Source organism: Tasmannia lanceolata, unplaced genomic scaffold (genome assembly GCF_043159265.1).
Source record: "Tasmannia lanceolata isolate RefF3 unplaced genomic scaffold, GAP_Taslan_0.1 ptg000019l, whole genome shotgun sequence".
Taxonomy (NCBI): Eukaryota; Viridiplantae; Streptophyta; class Magnoliopsida; order Canellales; family Winteraceae; genus Tasmannia; species Tasmannia lanceolata.
In genome coordinates this window covers 17,618,096-17,630,455 of record NW_027518696.1, presented here as the reverse complement: position 1 = coordinate 17,630,455, position 12,360 = coordinate 17,618,096, and the positions used below count along the sequence as shown (strand labels likewise).

At 40.8% G+C, this 12,360-nt stretch overlaps 1 protein-coding gene across 3 annotated transcripts in view; it reads left to right on the top strand.

Moving 5' to 3' along the window:
* LOC143853432 (uncharacterized) overlaps nucleotides 1-12,360 on the top strand; it is a 52,368-nt gene that overhangs the window by 24,161 nt on the left and 15,847 nt on the right. For all 3 annotated transcript variants that reach the window (XR_013237119.1, XR_013237118.1, XM_077363193.1), the window contains exon 7: nucleotides 5,774-5,980. Coding sequence is in view for 1 of the 3 variants with exons in the window: in XM_077363193.1 (XP_077219308.1) it covers nucleotides 5,774-5,980 (207 nt within the window). In the remaining 2 variants the exon portion in view is untranslated. The remainder of the gene's footprint in view (nucleotides 1-5,773; nucleotides 5,981-12,360) is intronic.

Genomic DNA, 12,360 nt, shown 5'->3' with positions numbered 1-12,360 from the left:
ATATTTCGTGTTTTCCTTGTATTATCATTTGTGTTTCTCTATCGTTTCTGAAATGTTTCTAATGCATTTCCTAAGACGTTTCTCAATGTGTTTCTCGTGCGATTTTCTATCGTTTTTCCGTTTCTCGTTTCACCACTATTTTTTATGTGTTTCTCGTCTCCGTTTCATGTAGATCCTTTCACCTTCTTCATGTAGAGGAACCCAACTAGTGTCAGGAGTAGACTTAGTCGATTTGAGCTTGGTAGATCCTTTCACCTTCTTCATGAAAATTTTCTAAAGGATTCATTAGCCTACCCCAACTAGTTTGGGACAAAGGCTTAGTTGAGTTGAGTTGAGTTGAGTTTCTCGTTTCCGTTTCGTGTCTCGCTTCCCGAATTCGTTTCCCACCCATGTAACTATGCTCTGAACCATGTATTTGAAGTGTGCGAAGTATCCTGTTGTGGGATTTGGGTTAAGCCTGGGTATCGGGGCATGACATTAACAATTAAGTGTCTCCTTAAAGTTTGATTTTCTCTCCCTTTCCCACACTTTATAAGATACACAATTGAAATTTGTCCTTCACCATGCCTCCTTACCATCGCCACTCTAACCTTGCCAATAGTTGTCCTAATCATCACATTAAAAAAGGGGTATCTCTTTTATTCGCTACCTCCAAAGTCATTAGCAAGGTTTTAAATCTCGGTTTCGGTACGAAATTTCGGACGAAATCTTGTAAAAATTTCTCGGAAATTTCCGAAACGTTTCACCGAAATTTTGTACTTCACCGAAACATTTCACCGAAATTTTACCGAAACGAAACGTTTCGGCCGAAATTTCCGAAACGTTTCGGCGAAGTTTGGTACTTTTCCGACTCACAGTGAATTTCGTTCCGGTTTCCACCGAAACAGAAATATTTCGGCCGAAACGAAACGTTTCGGCCGAAATTTAAAACCATGGTCATTAGCCAAAAAAGCCCAGTTACTCCATATGATATTCTGAATTTCCCAATTTTTGGTTTACAAGTAGTTTCTCAGCTAATGAGATGTTTTTTTTTTTTTTTTCTGTTCTCCTTCTACAGAATAATCTTTGAAGCTTCTCAATTCTCTTTGCAACTACTCATGAAATTGGGGAGAGGGACATGGTGTAAACCGTTTTATTATAAAAGAAGATCAGTAATAGTCTTTGGCACAATTTCTTAAAATTGCCTAAAAGTCAATCCATGGTTGGTCTTCTTGTTCTTGCTCTTAACCAGATAGGGGCTATTTGTTGTACGCATTGGTGTTAGTTGGTGTCATTTGAATACTGAAAGTTAGCTTATCTAATAAAAGTTGCTAGGTGTTTTTATAGAAACAAAATGATATCATATTTGTTCATCATACAACAGATGTAAAAAGTGCAAATTGATTGTATCTATCATGATAAGGCTCTATTACCATCTCAAGTTTGGCTTTCGACATTTTGGAATTTCTTTGAAGTAGCGTAATTCTCCTCCTTCTAAAGACCTTATCGTAAACTATTTTATGGATCGATCACCATTCTTCTAGTCATCAGAGTTAACCAAAATGATTTGGTGTAACGTAATCTTTGGTGAGTATTGTAGAGCCGATCCATGAAATTAGGGAGTTAAAGCTGTTTTCAAAAGGGGAATGGTCCGTCAAATGCCTAGCAGCATTTCTTGGGATCTTTGGTGCTAAATCAACTGAAATAATGTCTTTTATGGGTTTTAGGACGGTGTATGTGCTCAAGCAACAGATAGTGACGTGACTTCTTTGGGTACATAGAGATTTTGCTCAAATCCTTTTTAAACTTGGCCAAACCTTAATTGCTACACTTTTGTGATACATACCGCTACTACACTTTCCTAACACTAGAATGCATGTGCTGCAGAAATTCTTTCACTGAATATTCTACACCCATTCGATAAGAATTTTAAAACTGATCTGTACCTTAAAATGGTCTACGTTGGTTTCTAAAGAGATGGAAAACTATTACCCTCAGTACGGTTCTTTGGTTTCCACTGAAACTGACACTAGATGACCGAAATGTTTATGTTTCCATCCCCACCGAGACGCGTACCAAAACTGAAACACATAATGCAATCAAAACTGTAAGTGTATTAGTGATACATTATATCAATACGTATTACATAATTATATTTATATTAATTGCATGTGAAATATGGTGTATGAATTATGTATAAATATTTATATATAAATTACATGTGGAAAGTGGTATGTACTGAATTATCAGACATGCCGACAACACATGTCACTAGGTGTTCAATGCTATTAATCCATTATGGATGTTTGGTTTATGTGATAGTTTCTAAGTGTGTGTTTGTGCTTATCCTGGCATTTTCTTAAGTTTCCATCTTAAAATTCTATCATTCGCACGCGTTCATGCACACGTATCCATGATTTTACAGGATTTCTACCTGAATTTCTAACCGACACTGAAAAGTTTCCATTTCAGTAGCGTCTGAAACCGAAATTTAAAACCTTAGATTTGATTTGTATGACTATGAAGCGGGAGGTTGGTCCTTGCTTTACCATAAACACTATTTAACCTTCTCAATGAAAGAATAAAGGTAGGATATGAATGCATGTGATATTTAGGGGTGTAAATGGATATTCGAAAATTCGATTACCGTCTGCATCCGAATCCGTTTAAAGCGAATATTATCAGAATCTATTTCAAGCGGATATTATCTGAGTCCGTTTAGGAGATATCCGGCTCTTAGCGGATGCGAATCTGGTAAATGTTACATCCGATCCGTTTAACATCCGAATCTGAGAAGTACATCCGTTTATTCCGTATATCCGAATTCGTATCCGTATCTGGATATCCGGATTCGTATTCAAATTTGGATATTCGAATTCGAATTCGAATTTGGATATCCGAATTCAAATGTCCGAATTTGGATATCTAGTTTCATTTTATTATTTTTAAAGGGTATTATATTTCTCGAAATACTCTCAAAAACTGAGTAAAAGAAGTAGGGTCCACGTATTTGACGCTCACAAGTAGGAGGCGTCCTGTTGAAGGGTCTAGATCATGCTAACATTACATAGGGAACAAAAGTATAAGTAGAGTACACGTATTTGACGATCCAAACCGTTAAACCTTGGCCATTGAGGGTTTCACACTTTCACCCAAATGAATGGCTTAGATCATTTCCCTAATTTAGGGTTGTATAAAAGTTAAAACCCAAAGTAAATTGAGTTTGCTTTTATGCAATTTACATCTCTTTGACTTAGGTTTTCTACTCTAATTAGCCTGTGAGATCTTTTTGAAAATAGCAAGTGCATGTAGTGGCTCTTAAGTGATCTGATTCTATTTGGATTATCAAATGATGAAAACTTGTAGACACCCCATTTTGACTTGACCCCAAATTCCCAAAATCGAATAAAGTTCCCAAAATCCAATCCTTGAAGTGTCTGAAACCGAGTCTCAAAATTTTCCGAAAAATTGAGTACCTAATTGCGAAATAAACCCAAAAAATCCGGAAGATTTCCATTTGCCTAGCCTTTTAGAAAATCCTATAACAAGGACCGTCCCGAAATTCCCACTAGAACTCTCAGTTGAAGGCCCCAAGTTTTTCCCTTTAGTTTCCCAAAAATAAAGATTTTGATTGAAAAGCTCCTAGGGTGACATCAACACAACCTTGCTTTGATATTTGCACTGACTCATACTGTCTTTTAGTGTTTGAAAGGCTACCAAGGATTATTCCCATTCCCGAGCATGTCCCTGTAAAATGGGTGAAAATTTGAAGAAAAGACAAGCTGAATTTGTGTAGTTATCAATGCATGGTAGTGTTGATATCATTACTCTTTATTTCACAGGGGGGATGAATTTGTAAAAGGGTGTTTGTTACTTGCAAAAGAGAGAATGGGAGGACCAATCTCATCCATCAAAGGGAATAAATGGAGGGTCAAGATCCATTTTGAGGGAGATAGAGTAGCTATAAAATAGGAAACGAGGCTACTGTTGAGGGGACTCTCTCTGATTTTTTAGGTTTTTTTTTGGGGCTGCAACAGAGAGAGAGAGAGAGAGAGAGAGAGAGAGAGAGAGAGAGAGAGGAGATTTTGGGCCTTCTTCTCCGGTAACTCGCCAGTGTCGGTCGTCATTGCTCAAACCCATTTCGCCTTCCCATCTTCATCTCATCAACACCATCTTCTTCTCCACCGCCAACTCCACCATTTTCAGCCACCAAAACCCCTCTTGAGATCCACCAACCATCACCACCACGATCTGATTATTCTCCACCATGGATTCCGGCTACCTTAGCCTCTAAAACCCAAAACCCAAAAATCTGAACCCATCTTTACCCCTCCACGATCAGCTCCATTATCACCACCATAGATCTCCCATCAAATCCATCATAACCTCTCAAACCCAAACTCCACCAGTACCTCTCCACTATCTTCTCCGATCTCCTAATTCCAGCACCCGCCATTAGTTCCGGCCATTCCACCGGAGCCCATCTCTCCCTCCCATTCGCTCTCACTGATTTGGGAAAATCAAGGTTTTAAATCTCGGTTTCGGTCATCACCGAAACCGAAACGTTTCGGTTTCGGTACGAAATTTCGGACGAAATCTTGTAAAAATTTCACCGAAATTTCGGAAATTTCCGAAACGTTTCACCGAAATTTCCGAAATTTCACCGAAATTTTGTACTTCACCGAAACATTTCACCGAAATTTCCGAAATTTCACCGAAATTTTACCGAAACGAAACGTTTCGGCCGAGATTTCTGAAACGTTTCGGCGAAGTTTGGTACTTTTCCGACTCACAGTGAATTTCGTTTCGGTTTCCACCGAAACCGAAATATTTCGGCTGAAACGAAACGTTTCGGCCGAAATTTAAAACCAGGGGGAAAATGGCTCTCTAGGGTTTCAGATAAGAAGAAGAAGACGAAGCGAAAGGGGTTTATGGAATTTTAGAGAGGGTTTCAAAGGGAGAAAGAGAAGGAGAGGGACTCGGCCACCATCTTTGTTGGAAATCATCTCATCTCTGGCACCTCGTCACACTCGCTGTTACCTGCCATCGGACCCGGTGTTGTAGCATCCCTCCGGTGTTTCATTTCCCCCCTCCTAGCAGCTCAGGTTACATTCTCACTCTCTTCGAATTGGGATATGAATTATTCGAATTCGGATATGATATTTTCGAATTCGGATATGAATTTGGACATTCAGATATGAATTCGGTTACTAAATTCGGACATTCGGTTATGAATTCGAATGTTCGACTTTACCGGATAAATGGATACGGATAATATTCGAATTCGAATAATATCCGCCGGATTCGATTTCAGTAGTAGAAATTAAGTATCCGTCGAATTCGAATCCGAATAGTACAAATTATAATCGAATTCGAATTCGGATATAGCCATATCCGATCCGAATTCGATCCGTTTACAGCCCTAGTGATATTGGCACTCTATCTGTTTGTGGGGAATATTGGAGGCTGATAATCATCTGCAATTCATGGGAGGATTTTGTTTTTGTATACATTAAGTAATGACAACTGACTTGTGCAAGTGCTTGAAGGGATATGAGGAAGAAAATTACCAAAATATCCCTATCAGTGCTTCCAGGATATAATTAGTTATTTGCTGTCCTATGTATGCATCCTTTTATTTAATTGGTGTTGGCTCTATGTTACAGATGAAAGTTTTTTTCAAATTTAAGTGCTAATAGATGTACAAAGTTTTTGCTCAGTTGTGTATTGCAGTCTGATAGCTCTGTGGCATGTTAATGTTTATCATTATTATATTTCTTTTTATCAATCTCAGGGTGTAGGGAATGAAGCATTTCAGTCTGGAAGGCATTTGGAAGCAGTTGAACATTATACTGCTGCTTTAGCATGCAATGTGGAATCACGTCCTTTTGCCGCTATCTGTTTTTGCAATCGTGCTGCTGCACACCAAGCTCTAGGCCAGATCACAGATGCCATTGCAGATTGTAGTCTAGCAATAGCTCTTGATTCCGACTATCCAAAGGTTTGTCTTTAAGAATTTTTTTTGATGACATAGGGTATCCCCACTCCAATTTACGTTAAGATTATGTTTTTCCTGGAGCACGTAGATATGTTTATCCTGCTAAAGAATAGACTGTTACCATGAATTCTGTTAGTCTATGCCAGCAAACATGTGGAATCTGTCCTTTTAGAAAGGGAAACAATATAAACATATGCTTGTGTCAAGGTTGTCCCAAAAAGGAATCCTAGTATTGCGCTGTGTACCTAAATAGGGCTATATTTATCATCATATCAAGGATGTAGTGGTGCTTGGAAACAATATGAACACATGCTTGTGTCATGGTTGTCCCTAAAAGATGTCCTAACATTTCCATGTGTATCTAAACAGGGCTATATTTTTATCATTTTATCAATGATGTAGTGGTACTTTTGTTATTTAAAATAGGCCATTTTTACGTGTTGTCGGTTAAGTGGCAGCTTAGATTAGTTTCTAGGGGAAGCTGCTATGACTTTTGTTGGTTACAGGACCAATAGTTCGTAGTATGCCTTTTCATGTCATTAGTTAGCTTATTTACCAATCCCCCTCCCTCTCTCTCTCTCTCTCTCTCTCTCTCTCTCTCTCTCTCTCTCTCTCTGTTTGTTCTTGGCAGTCTGCCGCTGACAGGATCAACTGCAATTTTTTTCCGAGTTGGCCACTTTATGTCGAAACTAGGCTATTGTTCCATCACCAACAGTGGATGGGCACAGCTCGCGAGCGAAGAACAGAAGGCGAAAGATGGACCGGCATAATAAGTAGGGCTGTGAGGAAACTCCTGACACGGCAATGTCTTCCTAGCAAGTAGCAACTCTCTTTGAGAAAATAATGGAGTGACACTTAATAACCAACAAATGCTTTATCTTTAAAATCACAGGAAGTCTTACACATCTCTCTCTCTCTCTCTCTCTCGATATATATATATATCGAGAGAGAGAGAGAGAGAGAGAGAGAGGTGTAGCTACACATACGTGTAGCTAACTTAGCTACACTGACGGCTTAAAATACAGTGGGCCCACATTGTTTGGGTGATCCAAACCATTCATTTGATAGGCCCTCACATTGATAGGGTGTGCCCAAAAACTCAGCTCCATTGGATTATCCCAACCCTTCAAACTGTGGAGGCAAAATGGACAGATTTGTGAAGGTTTTTACACATCCATTTTTGCCTCCACAAATCGTAGGGTTGGGATGATCCTATGGAGCTGATTTTTTGGGCACACCCTATCTATGTGAGGGCCTATCAAATGAATGGTTTGCATCACCCAAACAATGTGGGACCCACTGTATTTTAAGCCGTCGGTGTAGCTAAGTTAGCTACAAGTATGTGTAGCTACACTTTTCTCTCTCTCTCTCTCTCTCTCTCTCTCTCTCTATATATATATATATATATGTGTGTGTGTGTGTGTGTGTGTGTGAGGAAAATGATTGTGCGCTCGAGTGCATATAAGCTACCCAAACACATGGGTCCCACATTTTTTGTGGTGATCCAAACCATTCATTTGTAAGGCCCTTACATAGATAAGGTGTGAACAAAAAATCAGCTCCATAGGATCATCCTAACCCATCCAAAAGTGGAGGGCAAAATGGGCAGATTTGTGGACAAACAGTGTCTGTCCATTTTGCCCTTCACTTTTGGATAAGTTAGGATGATCCTATGGATCTGATTGTTTGTACACACCCTATCTATGTAAGGGCCTTTCAAATGAATGCTTTGGATCATCCTTACAATGTGGACCCACATGAGTTTTGTGCCCTCGAGCGCATATAAGCTATGTGCGTTCGAGCGCACAGTCATTTTCCTCTCTCTCTCTCTCTCTCTCTCTATATATATATATATATATATATATATATATTTATTTATTTATATAATTCTATACAGGAAAAGGCTATTTCCACCCGTTTTCCCAGCGTTTCCAACCCTGTTTGTTTCTGGTTTCCTAGAAAATGACTTCATTTTCAAGAAAAGAGAGGCAAAAAGGGGTGGGAATGCTGTCATTTTTAGGAAAGACAAACAAATGTAACAACTTCCCTTTATATGGTGGAGAGGAAATTTATTGAAGAAGAAAATACAAAATAGTCTGAATCAGGAGTATCAGCTATTAACCAAGAATGGGCATCACTACCTCTTGGATTCCTAAAACTTAACTTTGATAACTCTAGCATGGGAAACCCTGGCCCGACTGGATTGGTGGGGTTTTAAAGGATGAACACGGCATCACTATTTGGGCTTTTTTGGATCGATTGGCATTGCTAACTCAAACGAGGCTGAGGTGAGGGCCGTGCTGCGGGGATTAAGATTGGTAGATTCTACCCTCATGGGACAGGTAGTTGTCAAGGGGGATTCCCTCATTGGCAATAAATGGCTTAAGGGACAGCTAGTTGTTGAGGGGGATTCCCTCAATGTCATTAAATTGCTCAAGGGAAGTCTCCCAGTTCCGTGGAGGTTTTCCCATTGGTTTGATGAAATTCAAGGCAAGATCAACAGCCCAGCAATCTCTTTTTGTCTTGTAAAGAGATCAGCTAACAGTGATGCTGATAGGATGGATAGGAAAGGTGTATCAAAAGATGGTCTAGTTGTTTTTTACTTTTGGTCTCCTTGAGTAGATAGATGTTCCCTGTATGGAAGCTATCAACCACTTTCATGGTAGATTATAGCCTGTTTGTAGAATTGGTTTCTTTGTATTGACCTTCTTCGTCACGGGTTCCCCGCTTTTAATAATATAATATTCATCACCATTCAATAAAAGGATGATAGCCAGGTGTTGCCCTTTGTTACTCTTGTTAGGTCAATTTTGGGAATGTCATTTCTCTATTAGTGTCATAGGCTTCATATGGTATCTTGTTCTCTAGTGGTGACTCATCACCTTTCGATCTAACGGATGCATACTGAAGCTCCTTGCATTTTCATTGACATGCAAAACACCTACGGTCCAATAGAGGCATAGAGAAGCTAGAAACATTTTTCCCTAGCTTACGAAATTGGGTATTGGGTTATGAATCCTCTTCTCTTCTCTCCTTTCCTTTTCCGTTTGGACGTTTTGATGATTGCTATATTTCATTCTTAATGATTTTATATGGAACTTCCAATCATTTCCTCCCTAACTTTATCCCTTTTCTTTTTGTTCATGTTAGATGAATTGGGGCATTTATGTAACTTCATATTATTGAGTATATAAAATAATAGGGGCGTGAGTTAGAGAAGTCGAAGGACTCTCTTTTCTCGTGGATTCCCCAATTCTCCATTCTCCATTCTCCATTCTCCATTCTCCATGTGACTGTCTAACATGGTATCAAAGCCATGGTAGATTAACACATCCTTTTTCCTCTTTCTTATTTTTCCTTTCCTTTTCTTACCGCCCTACCTAACCCTAATCCAATTCCCTTAATGCCGTAACCCCAACCTAACCCTAATCCAATTCCCTTAATGTTGTAACCCCATCTTTCTCTTTCTCTTGTTGCCTAGCTCCCACCCCAATCCTTTACGGCAAATCTTTTAATCCCGTAACCCCCTAACCCTTAATCCCGTAACCCCCAACCCATTACGGAAAATCCCGTAAGCCCACAACATACTTACGGCAAACCTGTAATACCCCAACCCCCCAACCCTTTGCGGTAACCCCACCCCCCTCCTCCCCTCCCCTCCCATCCCATCCCATCCCCGTAATCCCATCCCCCAACCCTTTACGGTTTTGTCCCATCCCATCCCCATCTATCTTGCCGTAGCAAAATCCCTTCCGTAATACCCCAGAGTAATCACAACAGCCCTTTTTCCGTCATACCCAGCCTCTCTCACATCCCTTCGACCCCCTCTGCTTCCTCTTCCTCCTACACTGTGCCATCTTCATAATTTCTATGCCTTCAATTTGGAGGGATAGCACGTTCTTGATTGTTTCTTGGTGGTTTCTGGTTTATCTTTTTCGTGGTGATATTCATGGTTTTAGTTGGTGATAATTAGGGTTGTGATTGGTGATTCCTCTTCGAGTTTGGTGTGCTGGATATTTTTTGGTTGTTGGTTGGCTCGTGGTGGTTGTTCGCCTTGATCGTTGCGTGTTGATGATCTACCTGTTACTCGTGGTGCGCGGGTTCATTGTTCTTTCGCTTTGATTTGTCGTAGTTGTGACTGATGGTTGGTCGTGGTATGGGTTGTTTGATGGTTAGTAGTGGTGTTGGTGAATTGATGGTTGGTTGCTTCGTGATTGTGGTTGTTGCTTGGTGAATTGTGTTTGTTTTTTCCTTTTGACGCTCCATGGTGGCAGTCTCTTTCTTTTGGGTCTTGTAGTTTCTTCGGATTGTGCTTCGATTATATTTGTGATGGACTGTTAGGTGGTGGTTGGTTTCTTGGTTGACTTTGACTCAGTTTTTCTTTTGTTATTTGAGGTTTATCCCATTCACTAATTGTTATGGAACCCACTGAGACATCCTTGCCGTCAATGGCTTCCTTGAAAATTGATGGGGCTTCTTCTTCTTCGACACCTAGCTATACTCATGCGGAGGCTCCCTTACAGATCACCTCGATTAGACTGGATGGGAAGAATTATCCTCCTTGGAGGCGCGCCGTACGTACTTACCTACTTGGTCGTGGTAAAGTACAATTTCTCGAGAGTACTCCTCCCACTGCAAAGCATCCCACCTTTGAGAGATGGGACCAGGAGGATGCTGTGGTTAGATCCTTTCTCTGGAGTTGTATGGATTCTCAGGTTGCAGCAAATATGATGTTTCTTGACTCATCCAGGGAAGTTTGGGAGTTTGCTGCAACCTTATATTCTGGTGCTGATAATGTCACCCGATTGTGCGACCTGTTCTCTGACTGGTTAGGATTTCAGCGTGGTGACCTGTCTATTTCAGTCAGTTCGTATCAGGCTCTTTGCCAGCAGTTGGATTCGCTTATGCCCTTTACTGTCGATCCAGTTGTCCTAAAGCGCCGTCAGGAGGACTGGCGAGTCGTTCGATATCTAGATTCTTTAGGGCATGATTTCTTGCAGTTCCGCCAGCAAATTTTTGGTTCTGGTAGCTTACCATTGCTTCAGGAGACATTTTCTCAGGTTCAGCGTATGAGGGCTCCTCCAACAACAAATAATGCTCTTGATAGCTCTGCACTTGTTACCTCTTATGGTACTGATCGTGGCCGCGGATCTGGCCGTGGTAGTTGGGGTCGTGGTCGCGATGTTACTGGACGAGGCTGTGGTCGGGACTCTTGGAATGGTCGTGGTCGGGGGTCTCGCTTTTTTACCCATTGTCGGTTGGAGGGACACGACATTGATTACTCTTATGACTTGCACCCAGAGCTTCGCCCTTCGCTTCCTATTGCTTCGGTTGCTACTTCTGATGGCTCTGGTTCTGCTCTTACTACTCCTGCCCATGGTTTTGTTTTTGCTACTCCTACCCATGTACTACCTCCTGATCAGATCGTAGTCAGCCGTGCTGAATATGTGGACCTTGTGTGCCTATGTGATAGAGGCAAGCAGCCCGTTGCCACCTTTGCCTAGCCAGGTAGCTCGTCTTGTTTTCTTTCTCGTCCATCCTCTGAATCCTGGCTTATTGATTCAGGGGCATCGCATCATATGACTGGTAATCTTCAACTTCTTACCTCTTTCCAGTCGGCCCCTCATATTGTGCCTCGTACTGTTACATTAGCAGATTGGACCACATCACCAGTCACCGGCGTCGGTGTGGTGCCTCTCTCTAGTGGTTTTTCATTAACTTTTGTCCTTTATGTTTCGTCTTTGCCAGTTAACCTATTATCTGTGCGTCACTTGACGAAAACCTTGATGTGCTCTGTTTCATTATTTCCTGCTTATTGGACTTTTTAGGATCTGAAGACTGGGACGATGATTGGCTTGGGCCTTGATATGGGAGGCTTATATTACCTAGACTCCGTACCTACTGGCGCTGCACTTCATACTTCTACCAACGCTTATCAGTGGCACTGTCGTCTGGGTCATCCTCCTGCAAACAAATTACGAAAATCTGATTTTATTACCAAGTCTATTGAGTCATTTTCATGTGAGTCTTGTGAGTTGGGAAAGCACCATCGAGTGTCTTTTCCTTCGTGTGGTGGTCGCTGGTCATCATGACCATTTGAACTTATTCACTCTGATGTATGGGGACCTGCACGAACTACTTCTTTATATGGTTATCGTTATTTTGTTATCTTTGTTGATGATTTTTCTTGTACTACATGGTTATTTCTTCTCAAAGACCGTTCTGATGTGTTTAATGCCTTTCATAGCTTTTATTTTGAAATTGAAAATCAGTTTAAATGTTCCATCTCTTATTTACGCACTGATATTCCAAAGGAGTACTTTTCTCGTAGTAGTGGCTTCGCTCAGTTCCTTGACTCTCGAGGTATTATTCATCAATCCTCT